Here is a 19,513-nt window from a genome sequence, read left to right as displayed (position 1 = left end):
GAGACATCAATGAGGTAAAGGACATTATGTAAGACGCAATGTGGACTAATCACTACTTAAAGCTTTTGGGTTCAAGTGCACCCTGTGAAAAGAATCCGCTTCAGTGAAGACATGTAACATGTTAAGTTCATAATTACATGCAATTTATGCCTTCTGTAGTGATAAAATAAGATCCAGTTAGTTTTGATTGGTGTGTACATAACCAGATTGGAACGGATAGGAGTTTTTATGGTTTTACAATCAAAATGCAATTAAAGTGTAGACTTGAGCTTTCACTAAAAGAGAACATTACACTTTTAGGGTTTATAGCCTTTTTACATGTTTACATTATTGAAACAGGGTCTGAAAAATCTTTGAAATACTAATTAGAATTTAAATCTGGATGTAATGCAAATTATGACTACGGTAATGGATAAACTATAAAATAACTTGTCATCAAAACTGAGATCACTATCTTTGAAAAAGGCAACACAGTTCTGTTTTAATCAAGTTTAGACCATTAAATGTCAACCTAAGTACTGTAAATAGAGCTGGCTTATCATGTAAATACATATTGCAATTTCCTTCTTAAGGTTTATACACCCCACTTGAGTAAATATTCAATGACTGTGTTTGTATTGAAATGTCTTTATTTATGTAAACACAAACATCTATTGCATAAGGGAGAGAAAGGCAAATGTGTAAAAAAAAAAAAAAAAAAAAATACATAAGGCACATGACCTTACAATAATTTTAGTCCTCATTGCTGATGACAAAAAAAGTGTACACTTGGAAAAAATGCTGGACTAGAGAAGGTTACGCTGAAAAATATTATTTTGAACTGTATTTTTGGACACAACTGTGTGAAGAGGGAATTCCCATCATTGAAAGAGGCAAATTTTTGAAAATAAGTGGCATTATTATTGTGAGGTGACAAAATAGGTCTCTTACTCACCTAAAGTTGTGTATGCAACAATCAAACAACAAAAAAGGAAATATACTTCCCCAAGTGTTTTTGTAAACAACATATTTAAATGTTACATGTCAATGAAAGCTGTCCAGTACTGTGTTGTGACACTGTGGATGAGTTGTAACCACAATGTAATAACAATCCAAAATTCTAAAAAAAAGTTTGCAAATATGAAGAAATCTTGATGAGAAACGTATTGTCATACAGTATTTGTTTTTCCAATCTTTGATACCTATTTGTGAATAGGTGCCTTAGAACCATAGACTGTGAATAGAGGTGGATATAGTTTTCAGAATGAAAGGGAAATGCATTACACCCACATTTGTTTTAGTAGCCAAAGATAGGTAGCACTTCTATTTCAATTAATTAATTCCAACTTTGTCATTTGATTTACTGTCAAAACGCTTGTACATCTTTAATTAGTCACAAGACAGGTCAAGCCAACGCAACAATGCTTCAATTAGTGTCCTCCGTTTTTTCATTCAGATTGCTTTGCTCAAAAACCTTTTGTCTGTCAGCTAAATAATTTCATCCGCTGTGTTTGCATAGCAATCGCAAAATTAGAAAGTTGCATTAATGTATTTGTACGGATTGCATTCATTTTCGCTTACAATTTAAGTACTGTTTGGGGGGGGGCAATTGTGAATCAACTATGGATTCAGTTTGTTCACATAGATTGCACTAAAGCAAGGATGCCAGGGTTAAAGTGCAATTTCAAAATGTCACCTCGGTTTACACAGTCAATGTTTGCATTTTATAGTTTCCTGATTTGTTTGAGGACAGACATGAAAATGACATCAGGCTATGTTTGTCCTACTTCTGTATGCCCAAGCCTGACCGCATATATTCATAAACCACATAGCTGATGCTGACAGCTGGCAGCACCTTCATGAAATTAGGCAAGATGCCACGGTAAAGTCCAAAGAATCCTTCTTTCTCTAGAATCTTCTTCACCATCTGGTTCATCTGCAACTGCTCAGCACCCTCAAGAGAAGCTGAGAGGAGGAGTGATAAACAATATTACAGGTACCATGAAAGTACAACTAAGTAAATTGGCACCTGTATCTCATGCAAACTACATATTGTTAGCCACATAGCAAAACTGCCCAAGTCATTTTTGGGCCAAATTGTGATGACTACATAAGTTTACACTACTTCCGCTGCTGCATCATCCTGCCTTTCTTCCTATGTCCTTGGCCAATCACAAAACCTATTTGAATCTAAGAACACTATGTGTGATCATATTTCTTAAATGGGTCATGCGGCTGTGATGGCCCAGTTTCGCATTAAAAAATGTGATTTTTTTTTTATCCGGAAAAAACTTGCGTGTGTGTGGAGAGGGTCCACACATTCAAGTTCCTGGAAGATCTCAGATGACCTCTCCTGGACACACAACACCACTGCAGTGATAAAGAAGGTACATCAGCGTCTGCACTTCCTGAGGGTCCTCAGGAAATTCAACCTGGACAAGAAGCTGCTGCTAGCCTTCTACCACTCGTCCATCGAGAGCCTGCAGACCTACTGTGTCTCTACTTGGTACGGCGGCTGCACTGAGGCAGACAGAGTGAGGCTCCAGAGGACGGTCAAAACAGCGCAGAAGATTATTGGCTGCCCTCTCACCTCCCTGTTGGATAGCTACACAACCCGGTGCCTCAGCAGGGCTCTCAATATGATCAAAGACAATACTCACCCAAGCTCACACCTGTTTGACCTGTTGCCCTCTGGCAGGCGTTACAGGTGCATCAAAACAAAGACTAACAGACTGAAAAACAGTTTCATCCCGAGAGCCACCTGCATGCTGAACTCTCACTCACAACTACCCTTACCTTGCAGAACAGCGACATAATGTGTTTTTATTTATCCAATTTCATATTTATTTTCTATTTAATTATTGAATCTTTAATCAATCTAATTTATATATTTAATTAAATTATTGTTGTATTGCACTGGAGCGGGGAGCTCTCTAATCTCGTTGCACACTGAGTACAATGACAATAAAGGGCTTTCTGATTTCTGATTTTCAATTGTATCAATTTGTTTTAGAGAACTCAGCAAATACCTAACTACTCTCAAAATTCTCCTTTTAAATCAGTAGTCAGCTATATAACCACCGCCCCGCCCTCTTCCCATGCTTTGATAGGAGTCAGCAGAGGAACTGGACACAATTAGTCCATTCAAAATCATTGTACATAATGTCCAAAAACAGCAATCAATTGGTACCAAAAATAATGTGGACATCTCTACTTACGCCACTGAAAATATCACAATGATATGCTTCTCCATAACTCACTTATGAGAGAATGAGGAAATGAGCAGCTTACATGCAGTTTCTCCTATGCCATATTTGTGGTTTTGATAAGTCCCCAACGTGCGGGGTGCTACACCTGGGCTAAGGGGTGAATATAGCCTAGTCAGAAATCTGTCTCACTCCGTTGAGCTCCCCCAGAAATGTATTGATTTATTCATTCATCTATCCAGCTATTCAAGTTTTAAAACATTTCATTTTTTTTTTTTAAATTGTGTTTTTTTTTTTTGTTTGTTTTGTTTTGTTTTCCATAAACGCTAAAACATAACTTGGGCAATTATGCTATGTGGTCGATGCTAATCTCGTAAAAAACTCAAATAGTGAATGTTACTTTGATGTTTGTACCTTGTGCCTGCATCCTGGTGCGGACCAGAGCCAAGGGGTAACTGGCCAGCTGGCCACAAGTACTGGAGATGGTTCCACAGCCCAGCAGCACAAGCAAACCTGGGTTGGCTGTGTCTTTGGCATAGCGGGACAACCACAAGTTCTTCAAGCTCTAGAGACGATCAGAAAGGCATGTGTAATAATAGTGCAGACATGTCTAATGATATTTGACGAAAACAAAGCCTGATGTGGTGGCTCACCTCATAAATGGCCAGATCTATCCCAGCATATGGAATGATGCCCAGAATATTCGGAATATAGCCCTTGTAGAATGCCTTAACTCCTTCCCTTTTCAGGATTTTTTTGGCACAGTCAAACATTCCTGAGTATTGCCCTGTCTTCCTCAGGGTTAGCCTGGTCTTCATTACCTAAATTTAAAAAAGATTTAGTTATCATCCAAACATCCATTATGTGTCCCACTTTTTCTTGTGAGTATGTGAACATCCTGTTCAGCAAAACAGGACTCAGCAGCAAAGTGGAGACTGTTAGGATACAGCAATTGTTATTTTTCAATTGGAAGTTTAAGAAATAAGTATTTTATATTCAGTTTGTGTCACAGCAGCACTTGCACATACTGTTGATTGTTCCCAACACTGGGTTGTGGGAGGAAGAAATTCAACCTGTTTCTAAAATCCAGTCCCATGTGTGTGTGACACCATTACAGCAGTCCGTACATAATTGTAAAATCCTTTTTCAAATTCACACATACCCAAATAATCAGACCTATAGTAAACAACTAACAATGGCCCATGAATACAGACGCATCCTGTAATTGCTAGATGGGTGTTACGCAGATGACAAACTGTATGTATGTTAAAGAGCGCACCTCCATGGGGTAGATGGCTGTTTGTGCTGTTGCTCCAGCAAGCGACCCGGCAATGAACCGCTCATGTGTCTTGATCTTCCCTGGTTCGCTGGACAGCATCTTCTTATACTAGTGAGACAGCGTATAAGATAGTGAGAGGAAACATCAGCGAAATAAAAACCTTTAAAAGAAAGCAAGTTTAAAAATAGTTGGGCGGACAGATGGTGAGAAAAACAAAACAAAAACACCAAAAACTAATTTGTCACTGATCAAAGACAACATTAGTGCTGTAAATTCTTGGAAACATCGGTGTCTGTTCTTAGTTCGCTAGATTATTTGGTGTTAGTGATTCTATATGCAACTAACAGTCTGAATTGCGTATGGAAATTATTTTAGTCTGAAATGTTTGCAATAGAGAAAATCTGATCGAATACTGTTTTTTACAGTGTTGACACTTTTGAGACATTTTTTTTTTTTTGAGCAAAGGTCCTTTTACCATGACCCTGCTTATGTAACAAGTTGCACCTTTTTTTTTGTCCATTGATGTGCCATTAATTTTGCAAATCGGGCCATATGAGAAACTGAAACACTTGCTGAGGGCCAAGCCAGCATGCCTCAACCATGTCTCGATTGTTTTATTCTGCTTCAAGCACAAGACTCACTCGCTTACACTCAAACACAACTGAAAAAAAACTATAGACTGATTAATTCATTACCTTCTCATAGGCCATGAATTTAATGGCGGTTTCTGGGGCGATCTTTAGTACATTAATACCATTTCCTCGCCATAAAGATTTCAAGCCTCCTTCTTTCAACATTTGCTTGAAACCATTGACCAGGTTGATTTTGTTACTCTTGGAAGCATGGACCTGTAAATTAAGAGTCATTGAGATATTTCACGGTGGTGAAAAAGGCTATCTAAAAATAAAATGAAGTGTTCATAAAATATAGGAGGACGCACCTGCATGAAGACCTTCATCCTGTCCAGGGGAGCAGTACCTGTACGGGACACTGCCCCTGCCATGGCTCCCGCAGACAGCTGTTTCCACCATAAACCTGTGGTCTTCTCCTCTTCTGTAAACTCGTCTGGGATGGTGAGGCTGTCACCTATGTCCAGTACCTGGATAGAATGCATTTGTATATATCGTTTAATAATAAAACTTATTTAATTTTTTTTTCAACAGAATCAGCAAATGTAATAGTAGAAACTCAGACAGTACATTTAAAATTGACATATTTGCTACTATTTTCAACACCATGGGTAACATTTGTTTATTAAAACATAAAAGAGAATGTTATGTGAGGCAGACAGATATTTTTAAACTACATACTGAACGCTTGCGCTCTTCATGCAGCTCTTGTCCAAACAAGAGTTTTATAAAGAATATAGGATTATATGAAGATGGTAATGCTTGACAGGGTCAAAGAGGCATTAATTTAACAGTATGTTTATTATTGTGCTTGTTGTTTGCAGTGGTGTCGAACTTTGTAACACCCTGCAGATGTTTATATGTTTACTGTCCTCATTAAGGCAAAGCAGGTTTATTTGTATCACATTTCATCCAAAAGACTATTCAAAATGCTTAAAACATGAAATGCATTACAAAAAGAGAAACAAAATGTTGGGACAAAAATCACAATGAAATATAAAATAACTAGATTAAAATGATTAGGACCAAGTATCAGCTCGATCAATTAAAAGTGCAAATGGGTATTCAAACAAGAATATAAAGGATCCATTCATGACAATGCTGCAGTAAACAATAAGGTTTTCAGACCCGATTTAAATGAAGTGACAGTTTGAGCGAGACATCGGGCGTTCAAGGAGTTTGTTCCACAGGTGAGGAACACAGTAACTAAATGGAAACGCATAAGAGACCCCTCCCAGACAGCCCAAGAGGTCTGGATGCTTTGTAGGGTACTAGTACATCTTGCATACATTTTGGTCCAAGACCATTTAGAGAATTATGGACCAGCAGCAAGATTTTAACATCTATCAATGTTATGACACACTGGAAGCCAGTGTAGTGATTTGAGGACACGTGTGATGTGGTCCAGTTTCCTAAATGAGAGAACTGAAAAATAAGAAATACTTTTTGGTAAAATACGGCAAAAAGGCATAAACGAGTCAAGCATCAGTGCAAGTTTAGTTCATTTAAATTAAGGGAACGACGAGGAAGCCACATTCAAATTGCTTTCTGATCACATGTACAGGTTTGTGTTCTTGTTTAAACTAGTTTTTCTTGCAGGAAGGAAAAAAGAATCAAGGATATGTGAACACTTTCTTGATGTAGCTTTCAATGATTTTACATTTTTAAAAAATAGGAGCAGCACAAAAACACTAATTGATTACATACCACAACCACTTGTAATGTGTTTTTTATTTGCAATTTCCAAGCAAAGTCATACAATGATGAAACATGCAGGTCAAATCACAGTGACAGGTATGTCAACTTGAAGAACCTACCATATCGACTTCCAGCTCAAAAATCGCCCCTTCATCTTCAAAGTCTAGAAAAAAATTTTTCCTCTGTTGTGGATGCTGCTGCTGCTGCCGAGGCTGCAGCAGAGCCATTGTTATCTCAAATGGTAAATAAATGAAAAAAAATGCTGATTCGCAGTTCTTGGTTTTAGTAATGGAGAGTATCCCTCTGAAAAAACGGTTTGGATCCTTTATGCCACTAAAATTAGGTTCCCAGTACTTTCAAAAGAAAGAAATAGCGACTCTCATCGTCTCCCACTCACTTGTGACGATGTGCCAACCTATGCTTCAGTCTCAACACATTCTCCTTTGCCCCATCCCAATCTAGACTCACTTCCTCTCTCTTGTTCTGTCCGAATCCCCTTGACAACCTAATCCCTCAGTGCAGACTTAAATTAGCTGATCTCTCCCAAGTTTAGCAACCTGACTTTTATTTAAAGTCATTGAGGAATGGCAGCCAACCGCAGAGCTTAACCATTGACCAGACCTGGCTGTGTTTCAGGCATGCAACAGATGACAACAGACCAGCATACTGAATGCTGGTGACTTACACACAGGGCACTTTACAGTTCAATAGATTAAGTGCGCCAATAAGTGTGTGAGGATTTGTAAAACTCTTTATGAGTGAACTCCATTTCACATTTTAATCAAATTGGATTTTTTCATCTGTTGGACTAAAATGTTTTGTTTTGTTTTTTAAAGGTGCGCAAGATGCAAATCATTTGGAATGTCACTCACGAAAGTTAACATAAATAGCGACAGTACCTGTTCTATGACAAACTGTAATTTAGCGACTGTTAAAAAAAAGATTTACTGACAGTCCGAAAAATAGTGGTGATAAACTGTAATTTAGCGATGACAGATTTGCAGTTAAAGTAACGATGACGGACTGACGGTTAGGGTTTAGTTCGGCTTGAAATAATGACAGACTGACAATGACGGCCAGGTGGCCCGAACGCTGGCGAATGAGAGACTGACGCACTGGCCTCGGACAATAACATCAAAGATAAGAAAAAAGAACTGTAGAATAACTTCCAAAAAAGAATTACTTTATTAACATTGTTTTTAGTGTCTTACCTCCTTTCTTTTCATCCCTGTTAAATATTTTTTATTATATCTGTGGAAATACACACGTGCGCGCACACACACACACAGGTAAGAGGTAACAAGAATCAAAGGCAGAGATTATTCCCAATCTGTGAAAATGGAGTTATATTAATAGAGTTCAATCACAATATTCTTCTGTCCTCATTCTCTGTACTCCATCCAATTCATGGCACGACTTTGCCCCGAAGACGCCATAACTTGTTTTTATTCTTTTTTTTCAATTGCTATTATATTCTTATTATACTTTCTTACTAATTCATTTTCTCATTGTCCTTCTATTTAAAGTTGCATTTTCAAGGATTCAAGGAATTTTCCTTTCCCCGAAATTCAAGGAAACAATCCCAGAGCTCCAAGGTAAAACCAGTAAATCCCAAGATTTGTGAAAATAACACAAGATAAAATAAATAGGATAAAGAGATAAGGGTATTGCTTACTCAAGGCTCCTAAGTGTGTAAAAGATGCAAAGCATCAAAGGCATTGAGGTTGTGGTTTGAAAATGCAAGAGGCTTTTTTTTTTATACATATGTGCAAGTTTGTTTTGTAGTCAACAAAGCTGTGATGATAGATTTGAGTAGTTGAGTTTTAGTAATTGAATACTGAGTTTTAAAATAAATGCATAATCATAATTTCAGTCTCAATCAAAATAATCATGATTATTTTTATCCATAATCATCTACCGTATGTGTGCATGGTTGTTGCAAAAAAATAAAATAAAATAAACAAATAACCTGCAGCTCTGGCCCCCTTGGCATCATAGCTTGCTTCACCCTAGTGGGGCCTTCCCTCATATTTGAGGACTGCCCTCATCACTGATTAGAAACTATTTTGAAATAATGCAAAAATTTGTATTTCCGTCATGTCTGTTAAATATTGGAGCATGTCCTGCATTCATTTTGGAACATATTACTGCAGCTTTCTTGTTTGAAAATAATGAAGAAACGGTGCTTACTTAGTTTTCTGTATAGTTCCCTACTATTTTCTTGGGAGAACACCTCTTCTTTGCAAATATGACTCTAATAATATTCAATTCGTGAGGTATTCAGTCTTTATTTTATGTTTGGATTATATTGTTTTATATGACACTAAATTCGTGATAAAATCTTTTTCTTTTACATTTTTGGGAAAAAATGAAATACTTTTTTGGGTTGTTTGGACAGTGTCGTCAAGCTGCAATTTGATTTGGTCACAGGATTCCCACATACCGTAGTATGTTTCCAGTATCGGACAATCTCCTCAAGGTTGGTAGCTGTGGTCATCAGGAAATGTTCCCTCCATTCATTCCAGTCCACAGTCATGGTGCCATCTCCATCAATACTGTACAAAAAGACACAAGTCATTGCGACTTAAAGGGCACTTTCAGTGTTTGTTCATTATGGCGGCACCATATGGACAAAAGTGGTAGTGTTTTTCCTCAGTCGACCACATTTCCCATGAGCGCCAGCCAAATTGACCTGAAAACATGCGCTCTCGTTCGCCTGCAGTTGGACTGAATTGCATTTCTGTTTCTAGTGGCTGTGTGAAGGATGAATAGCGATGATATAATGAATCAAATTGTGCCTAAACAATGCAATATAACGGTGTTGAAAATGAATGTTTAATTTTTTGTTCTGTACCATTCTTTTCCCCCTCCTTACTCATCCTTGCGTCATTCACTTGGAAACAGATAAATAGTAAGTTATGTTAGCTAGGGCTGCCAAGATTAGTCGACTATTCACGACAACGTCAACGATTCAAATCGTTGAAAATTAATTTAAGTAGTCAACGAGTCGTTTATTATATATTTATTTATATGGCGCATTGCTTTTCTCTTGAAACAGCCTCGTCTGGCTGTATGCCTACCTAGGATGCACATGCGATGCAATGTTAAACTAGGTAATATGCATGAAAACAGAAGGATTTGGGGTAAAAAGTGTCATGGCTACCTGGTGGAAAGTGCTTTGTTAAAGCTCCAGCTGTTGTGAAATGCGCTATGTGAAGTTGTATTGTATTGTATTGCTAGCAAGTCCTAAAGTTACAGCACATTTCACTCACAAGCACTTAGATGCAAACCGCCCTTTCATGGCAGCATGACTCAATTAACTACTAATAAATTGTGCATACTAGCAAAGAAAAGCAAAACCTTTGGATAACGTTTAAATAAAAACGAAATAGAAAAACCAATACAAATGTTTATTTTAGTTTTCTTTAGCACAGTGCATTTTCCTCATTTACTACTGTACTCTGATTTCACAACCTCTTATATTTGAACAAAAAGCTTGGTGCCAAAGAAGAGTGAAATTTGTTTTCAAGTTTGTTTGTTTTTTTTTCTTCATAGATAGTTTCATTGTATTAATGCAACTCTGCATAGTGTATAGTTTTTGTTCCATTTTAAAATGCACTAAACAATTACAGATAAAAATCATAAGCCACAGCATTATCATCTTTTTTATTTGTACACAGAGTACCTTAAACATTCAAGATATAAAATAATGATGGTTATATAAGAGCAGCTGGTGGCTGATGCTACACGCCACAATTTACATATGATCTGATTAGTCGACTCATCGCGATTACTGTTGGTCTTTAGTTGACTACCAAAATAATCTTTTGTGGCAGTGCTTAATCTTGGACAATTTCGAAGTAGACACACCGGTAGGAAGGTGCTGCATTGCCTGAATACTAATATTGCACAATTTGCACGAACTTACTGTTCCGTCACTGAGGGTAGTAATACTTTTCATTTGTTTCTTCACATTGCATTGTTTCATCTATTCATAACTTTATGCACATTTCACAGGGGCTTTGTTTTACTGATTCACAGCAAGCAACGTGGTTTGACTTGTTTTGCAATCACTGTAGTCAACTCAACAAAACCACAAGAATGCAGTTTTACCCTGCAATGATTACATTATCATTCCAAACTACAGTCACGCACACAAAATGACACGATAATTCCACAATGATTTAGTATGCAGGGTTTCCCCCAGCTCAATATGAACCTGTCTGGTGTTCTCGACGAGCGGTTTCATGCAGCCGCTGGATCGCTTGGACGCCTGAACGTGACAATCAACAAACTTTTTAACTGTGATTTTACTTTTTCTGCTGGGTACAATAAAAATACAAGTGCACACCGAACTTTCCAACTGTAATTTGAGCATAAGCAATTACATTTTATTTATTCTTTTTTTTTTTTTTTTTAAACGGTGCCCTGATGCTATCTGAATTATTCCACTGGAGAGCAGATTTGTGCCACTTGAACCATGCAGTGTCCAGCATCACCATGAGATTAGTCTGGAGGACTAAAATACCTCTGAAGTATTTTCTCTGCTTCCTCCTTGCCGATGTCCATCCCAAGCTCTGCGAGCGACTGCTTGATCTCCATGAAGTCTATTTGACCTGTTGAAAAAAAAAGAAAAAAAGGAACCCCTTCAGCCAAATCATGGTGTTTTTCCTGACCTCTGATAATCCTTGTCAGCAGAAAACATTCACCTTACCGTCGTTGTTTTTGTCTAAACTCTTGAAGGTTAGTTGTAACTTCTTCTCATGTTCCTTCAGGTACTTGGAGAATTCGTTGAAGTCAAGTCCATCATCTTGGTCTTGGTCTCCGGACAAAACGATTTTCTTCAAGGAACAGAAAATATTATTGGTACAAAGCAGTATTTATCAATTACGTTTCACTGTCATCAAATATTATCCTACTTTGACAGCTAAATAATCACCTCAATCACCTTAAAAGGTGTATTTCCATTATAATCCAATTTTTCCACAGCTTTCATTGTATTATGCATAAAATTAAAATTAGGCTGTTTAAGTGTTGCATTTTGTGGATTGGCTGCAAATGCCAATAAAAGGAAAAAGGCTTCCAAAACTCTCAGATTCAAATTCAGCATCATTGTGATGAAGGATGATGACTCATTCTCTATTTAAGTTTCATTTGCTACATGCCCACTCAAGTCGCAAAAATGACTGATGGTGACAACACAACGCATCTAAAACTTTGTATCAGCTGCCAGACTCAGAGGAGTTGAGGCATCACTTAATTTTTGGAGAAACACTTTTAACAACAAAAAATGTGTACGCATATATTACGGGTTTAACAATACATATATCTAATGAATCATTGAGTAGTCACAGTTCGGTGAGCACTGTATTGAACGGTAAGGTTTTTTTTTTGTTTGTTTGTTCTTTGCAGAAAGCGCCCATGAGTAGTTCTCAGAAAACTATCTGCATGCTGGGAATGCCACTTCTCTAACTGCCGTTGTGTAGCCCTAATGACATGAGAAAAACTGCTAATCCTGTAGAAAAGGTCAAAAGTGCTTTATTCTTTCAGATATTTATGTTAATAATTTTTATTGCGGTCTTTTAATAATTGACTATAAAGCGCACCTGTACATAAGCCACTACAACTTTTTTGGGGGGGGGGGATTATATACAAGCCCCACCAGGCTACAAGTTGCGGTTTTCCATGTTGAAAAACATTTGTTGTTTACTGCATGTACAGAACGATTTTGTACTGTGAATGCACATAAAGGTACATAAACAGATTGTTAAAACATTGCCTTTTAACATGGCAACTACTTTGCTAATTAATACAGAACAAACCCAAGAGAAAAAAAAATCAAGATTTATCAAGCATATTTTCTGAACTATCGAGCGCCCCTACCGGTGAAAGAAAAATCCTCAGAAAAGCCGCACCGTTGTATTAGCCGCACGATTCAAAATGTAGGAAAAAAGTAGCGCTTCATATCCCGGAAAATACAGTAATTTGTATGCATTTGTGGAATATGCTCGCATGAGTTTAGGTCACATAATTTGTGCATGTGCAGCAGTCGGAGACGAACTGTAGCTGTGCACACTCTTCAAAGTTCATTCGGTGGTGCACTTCATTGGCTAGTAATTAAAATAATGACAATGTAATTCATTGCATGCAAGCAAGCGGTTAAGATTAGTCTGTTGATCATGAAGTTCACATCCGTCAAAAAAGAGCACAAACAGGAAGCACGTGTTAGCTGCCTAAATGTTGCTGATCGAACAGTGTTTGATAAATCTATATTGATAAGTGTGACGTCTCTCATTGCATGTTATGATTTAATTTTACATACATACAGTACTGTATATGCAAAGGCTGGGAATCGATTCAAATTTCCAAAATCGACTTGATTCACATGGGCCCGATTCGATTCCATTCACTTCATTTTCACTTCACTTAATTTTGAATTCAATTAAGGATTTCATGCAGTACCAATTTTACTCAAGGTGTTCTGTTGCCTGGTATAAATCCACCGTTGGCCCATTAAATCTCATTTGAGCCAAAACAATGATGATAATAAAAAAAAATGATAATAACACTAACCCACATTGCAGGAAACCAACCAATTGGAGTAAAGCTGTTTTCCATGTCAAATTAAGGAGGACAGAGACCCAATCGAAATCAAGCATATTTACATTGTGTTCAAGATTATTGTGCAAATTATGTTTTTTCTCAGATTTTTAAGTCTAAGCAAGTGTAACCCAACATAACTTAAGTCAACAATTGTTAGAGAATAATTTGAATGTTTAAAAAAATAATACACCCAATGATTTTTTTTACAATTTTGTTAAAAATGCACTTTTTATGCACTGCGGTGTTTAAAGACATTTTATAGTTTGTAGAGATAAAGAACTGATCATATAAAATTGTTGAATTTGCAGCATTGGGGGATTGGCAGGAGTTAAAAGGTATTTCAATCAAAACCATCTGACGACGGGTTGAGTTCAAACTCTGTTCCCACATTGTTACCTTACACAAAAGCCAATGAGTCATGGAAAATCTGTGAAACTTTGATGCACACCGTGAAAGCATCTTATAACTCGTAGAAAGCCTAGGGAGGCTAAGTCCAACTGGTGGAGCTGGTGGAGGTGGATGGAGGGATTTCCATGTCTCCTTGCTTGGGCTGCTGCCCTGACTGGATGGATGGATGGATGGATGGATGGATGGATGGATGGATGGATGGATGGGTGGGTGGATGGATGGATGGATGGATGGATGGGTGGGTGGGTGGATGGATGGATGGATGGATGGATGGATGGATGGATGGATGGACGGACGCCATTTATTGCGTGGGGCGTAGGAATAAAGCGGATAATGTGGGGACCCGTCTTTATAAATCCGCTGCCAATGTATGGATAAATTTGTTTTTATGGCTAAATGTATCTGTTGCAGGTTTTAATCAGGCATATTTTGTAGTCAATTACGGTATATTTCCTTGAAATAGTGCATCTCACAGTCCTTGTAAACAGGGTGGTGTTGAATGTCGACATGAAACCAAACATATGGCCTGCAATTGACTGGCGACCTGTCCTGACTGTAATACACCTCTACTGTTAATGTTATACGGCTCTAAATACATTCCAGCCACTCAACAAGAGCAACATGCTATTGTTGCCCTGCTGGTAGCTAATGACATGAGCAAGACTCCAGCTGGTCACCAGCTATCAACCAACTCCTTGCAGGGCCCCACCACCTGGCTGGCTCTGCTGCATGGCTGTGGGTCAGTGGGTTTCCCAATGGCTGAAGGTTCGGCGATTCGAATTTTGGCTATTTTGTTTTACTGCTGGCCTTCCAACAGCACCAAAACACAAAGCATGCTGGTCTATGCCGTTTTATTCTGCTTTGAATACTGGATGCCATTAAAGTTACAGCCGCTTAAAGTTAAAATTTGGTGTTTTAAAGATTCTGTATCTTTGTTTTTTCTCAAGGTAGAGATGCATTTTTAATTTGATCCTGTGCGGGATCGCACAATACAGCTAAACTACAGGATGCCCTTGTTTACATCCTCATCTATAGAGGCGACAATCAGAGCATGGTGAAAGAATACAGTACATTGTCACATGCTCAATTACCACTGTGCTTCGTGTTTTTAATTTGATTGTTTTCGATTAATGTCTAGCAGCATCATGGCTGACTTTGCATGTTTGTTTAGTTTTCTAAAAGGAAGAATATGTTCAAATGCGTTTATTGTAAATTGTTGTTTTTAAACAAGGACATTTTTGACATTAGGGTGGTGGCTTGGGGTGGCGGGGAGCTATAGAAATTGTGTAGCCCAGTTAAGCACCTCCAGAATTTTATTCGATATTCTAAAATATATTTATAAATTATTTTCTCAGCCTCTCTATGTATTGTATCGGTCTGCCCCATTAAAACATATCCTGGAGCCGTCCCTGCCTGCTACAGCTAGCTACCAAGGAGTCAGCAGGGTTCACCGGTCTTCATGGTATGTTCATTTGATTGTTTGATATGTCTTCCAAGTGTTTTCGATCCAAATATTTACAGTATTTCAGACTGCGGTGGAATATGTTTGTGAGAGACGACGGCGCACTCGACATAAGTATACATCCGTGGCTTTAGGAGCAGTACTTCGTCGTATAGCGAACATCTCTGTTAGACTCAAGTTAAAATATATTTTATAATTAGTCGTAATATATTTTCAGTGACTTTATCAGGACATTTATACTCTGCATGAAGAAACTGGGTTGAAGTTCTCCATAAGTACTGAGTGGCTCCGATACGGTCACGCAAAGTTACCGAGGACACTCTCCAAGTATAATATCCCCTCTGCGACTATAGTCAAGGAGTACTGTAATGAGCAACTTTGGTAGAATTATTTATGACAGGTTATCCAGTTACCTGAGCCGCTCCTTTCCCGGTGCGTATGCCCATTGCGGCCAGGCCCGCCTTCAGTTCCGACACGTCCACTTTTCCATCCTTGTTTGTGTCGAGTTTGGCGAACAACTCCTCGTAGGTTTTGGTCGCATCCGCTGCGCAGTGGCAGTCCGTAAAAAACATTTTCCTAACTACTTGATACATGATTTGCTCGAGGAACGGAAACAATCTCCAGCTATGGTAGCAAATACACTCCAGCGGTCGCCGTTTCTGGTTTCGGTTCCTTAAGTTCTGATGGATTTCCGCAATGTCACGCGTCGAAACAAAGGCAGCTCAGGTCGACTGAGAGATGTTTGCATTAAGTAGATGATACAATTTTTGTTTTTAGGAAAGAGCGTGTGTTATAGAGGTAGTAGACAGACTTGAACACACGAACACACTCGACTGAGTTAGAGACCTCCTCTTTTTAGTGCGCGTACCCGCACCAGAGACAGAGAGACACACCCTTCAGCGGGAGCTCGACCGCCTTACGTACTGCTGAGTGGGTATGGAGGACTGAAAGCGCCAACATTAAATAAATAAATACACCTTGAAATGTTTAACTAAAATTGTCATTCATTAATTGTTTCATTCTGTCATTATATATGGAGTTAAATATAAATACATAAATGGCCCATTAATTAATTAAGTAAGAGTAATCAATTAAATATTTAATTTATTAATTAAATATGGAATTAAATAAATGCACGTGTCACTTATTAATTGCATCACCAATGATAATATCTAAAAAATATGTATAATTATTTCTGTATTTAATTAATTATTTCATGGTCAGTGTCATGTCATTATCCACACCACTTATCCAGTGTACAGGGTCTCGAGAGGGTGCTGGAGCCTATCCCAGATGACGAGCGAAAGGCACACTTCACCCTGTACTGGTCGACAGCCAGTCACAGGGCAGACATAAACACAGTCACTGAACCCTCGCTGCCCGCACACAACTCAGGCGAGTGTACCATTACACCATTAGTGATGGTTAGTGTTTACGGGTGCTTGGAGCCTATCCCAGCTATCTTCATGCAGTAGGCGGGAGACACCCTGAACTGGTTGCCAGCCAAATGCAGGGCACACGGATACGAACAACCATTCACGCTCACACTCATAGGGGCAATTTAGAGTGTTCAATCGACCTGCCATGCATGGTTTTTTTTGGGGGATGTGGAAGGAAACCGGAGTACCCAGAGGAAGCCCAAGGAGGCACGGGGAGAACATGCAAACTCCACACAGCAAGGCCGGTGCTGGGATTGAACCCACGTCTCTCACTGTGAGGCCATCGTGCTAACCAGTCAGGCCACTGTGCCGCCCTCGTGTCTGGGCTGGGAACCTGGACTGGGCGATGGGGGGCAGGCGCGGGGACCGGGCGGCGCCCGCGGGAGACGGCCTCCCGTGGGGTTACCCTGGGCGGCAACCCTACTCGTCCACTGGCGGGGCGGGCACGGGGACCAGGCGGCTCCCGCGGGAGATGGCCCCCCGTGGGGTTACCCCTGGCGGCACCCCAACCCCTCGTTATAAATGAAACATTTAATTAATTAATGACAATTTTAAATAAACATTTCATGGTGTATTTATTTATCTAATTTTGGCACTTTCAGTAGTCCATAGGTGGCTGGCTACTAAAGCAGGTGTGGAGAAGCGTCATTCCTTTTTTTTAGCTTCACTGGTTATATCATTGGTTCTTATTTTATTAGTTCCACTTTATTCTTCCATTTATTCCAATTTAATTTATATAATGTCAAATAAATGGTACGTGACCATGGGTGGTTAGCAGTGAACGCCCCCTCATGTTATTGGTGTATATATTGGTGGTGCGGGGCTGGTATAATATTAGTGCCCCCATGTGGTCCGAATGTGTAGCTACGGAGCCACACACAAGTCTCCTGACACGCATTTGCAAATCAGCACACGCATTTGCGAGTCGTCCGAGGCAGGACTGTAGCAAACGTCACATGTAAGAACACAGCCAATCAAAAGGTCCCGTTTTTACAGGTCGCCCATCTATGGATTTTTGTCCGCATTTAACCATGTGTATGTGCCAACAAATCATTGTACACATTTGCTGATATTTGTCATATATCTGTGACTTCAATCATGCATTGTAGATTGTTGTTACACATTTGTGACTGTGGTTATAGTTTCAGATTCTTGTTACGTATTTTTGGATTGAAGTATTTGCCACAATAAAGACCACATGTATAAGATGCAAAATTTTTAAAGGAAATGTTGCTTACGGCCATATGACCCTGAGAACGCCCGATCTCGTCCGATCTCGGAAGCTAAGCAGTGTCGGGCCTGGTTACTTGGATGGGAGACCGCCTGGGAATACCAGGTGCTTTAAGCTTTTGCACCGCAAAAAAAAAAAAAAAAAAAACTTTTACAAATGTCAGCAAGTATGCGAGCTGCTTTTTAATAAATTTCCACATATTCGCCTGACAGGCTGAGAGCACAAAATGCCAACATTCAGCGTCCCCTGCCTTTGGGTGTTGCTACAGTCTCGCAGTGGACGACTCGCAAATGCGTGTGGCAATTTGCAAATGCGTGTCTGGAGACTTGAGTGTGGCTCCGGAGCTACACATTCAGACCAAAAGGGGACCCTCGTAGTCTACAGGTGTAGCAGACAGATGACCCGATGCGGTTGGGTTGGTGCAGTGAGTGTTTACTAAATAAAAAATTAATGAATCAATTTTAAAAAATGGTTTACTGAATGCAATAAAGGGAAGTACAGTGGAACCTCGGTTCTCGACCATGGCCAGGATGGCCGAGTGGTCTAAGGCGCCGCGTTCAGGACCCAGTCTCCCCAGGAGGCCTGGGTTCGAATCTCGAATTTCCCCATTGTGGGACTAATAAAGGCAATATTATTATTATTATTATAATCCGTTCCAGAACCCTGTTCGAAAAGCGAATTGTTCAAACACCGAAACCATTCCTTTGCTGCTTGCACTGACTTTCTTTGGAGGCATGATTAGGGGCTAAAACACTTCGTACACCTATATAAAACGCGAGAGCAAAACGCAGCACGTCCGCACGCAACAACAGTTGGTCACGAAGAGAACAAGAGAGCGATCTACACCCGTACGCCGCTCAGCATCCCACCCTCGCGTACGCACTCACGCGTCGTACCGGCGTTCGAACTCCGATGTTTGTTCGAACTGTGAAGCAAGAATTTCTCAATTTTTTTGTTCGGACTCCGATTTGTTCGAACTCAGAGTCGTTCGAGAACCGAGGTTCCACTGTATAGTTAATCTGGCAATTAGCAGGTGTGGAGAAGCTTCATTAATTTTTTTTTAGCTTCACTGGTTATATCATTTGTTCTTAATTTATTAGTTCCACTTTATTCTTCCATTTATTCCAATTTAATTTGAATAATGTCAAATAAATGGTACGTGACCATGGGTGGATAGCAGTGAAAGCCCCCCCATGTTTATGAGGTGCCGTTCGGGACATAATTCAGGAATAGCTCTCATACTTACTCGTGAAATGCGCTCATACACATCGGTGAAATGTTTTCGCTCATACACACTAGTGAATTGCGCTCATACACATTACTGAAATGCGCTCATACACATGGGTGAAATGCGCTCATACACAACATTTAATGGATGGGCACCACGACGATCGAGTGGTTGGCACGTCTGCCTCACAGTGCATAGATCCAGGATTCCAATCGGGGCTCCGGCCATCCTGTGTGGAGTTTGCATGTTCTTCCATGCCTGCATGGGACCTTTGGTTTCCTCCCACATTCCAAATAAAAAGTCTCCTACCACACCGTCGAGTTTCCTCAATGACCATGGTGCTTGGTTCTT

At 39.4% G+C, this 19,513-nt stretch overlaps 1 protein-coding gene and 1 pseudogene across 1 annotated transcript; one reads left to right on the top strand and one right to left on the bottom strand.

The window, feature by feature from the left end:
* Positions 1-611: 611 nt before the first annotated feature.
* LOC148324028 (mitochondrial adenyl nucleotide antiporter SLC25A24-like) lies at positions 612-16,175 on the bottom strand. Its single transcript, XM_088312361.1, has 10 exons — positions 15,678-16,175; positions 11,506-11,632; positions 11,320-11,407; positions 9,235-9,346; positions 5,405-5,563; positions 5,160-5,312; positions 4,465-4,572; positions 3,839-4,006; positions 3,600-3,750; positions 612-1,944 (listed from the first exon to the last, which is right to left on the bottom strand). The coding sequence occupies exons 1-10, from the start codon at positions 15,855-15,857 to the stop codon at positions 1,763-1,765; spliced, it is 1,428 nt and encodes a 475-aa protein (XP_088168487.1). The 5' UTR covers positions 15,858-16,175; the 3' UTR covers positions 612-1,762.
* A 1,760-nt stretch (positions 16,176-17,935) lies between these two features.
* On the top strand, positions 17,936-18,051 carry LOC148324027 (5S ribosomal RNA; annotated as a pseudogene).
* The last annotated feature ends 1,462 nt before the right edge of the window (positions 18,052-19,513 follow it).

This window comes from Idiotropiscis lumnitzeri, chromosome 13 (genome assembly GCF_059441095.1).
Source record: "Idiotropiscis lumnitzeri isolate Australia: NSW breed Sydney's pygmy pipehorse chromosome 13, RoL_Ilum_1.0, whole genome shotgun sequence".
In the NCBI taxonomy this organism is placed as follows: Eukaryota; Metazoa; Chordata; class Actinopteri; order Syngnathiformes; family Syngnathidae; genus Idiotropiscis; species Idiotropiscis lumnitzeri.
This window is presented reverse-complemented; position numbering and strand designations above follow the sequence as displayed.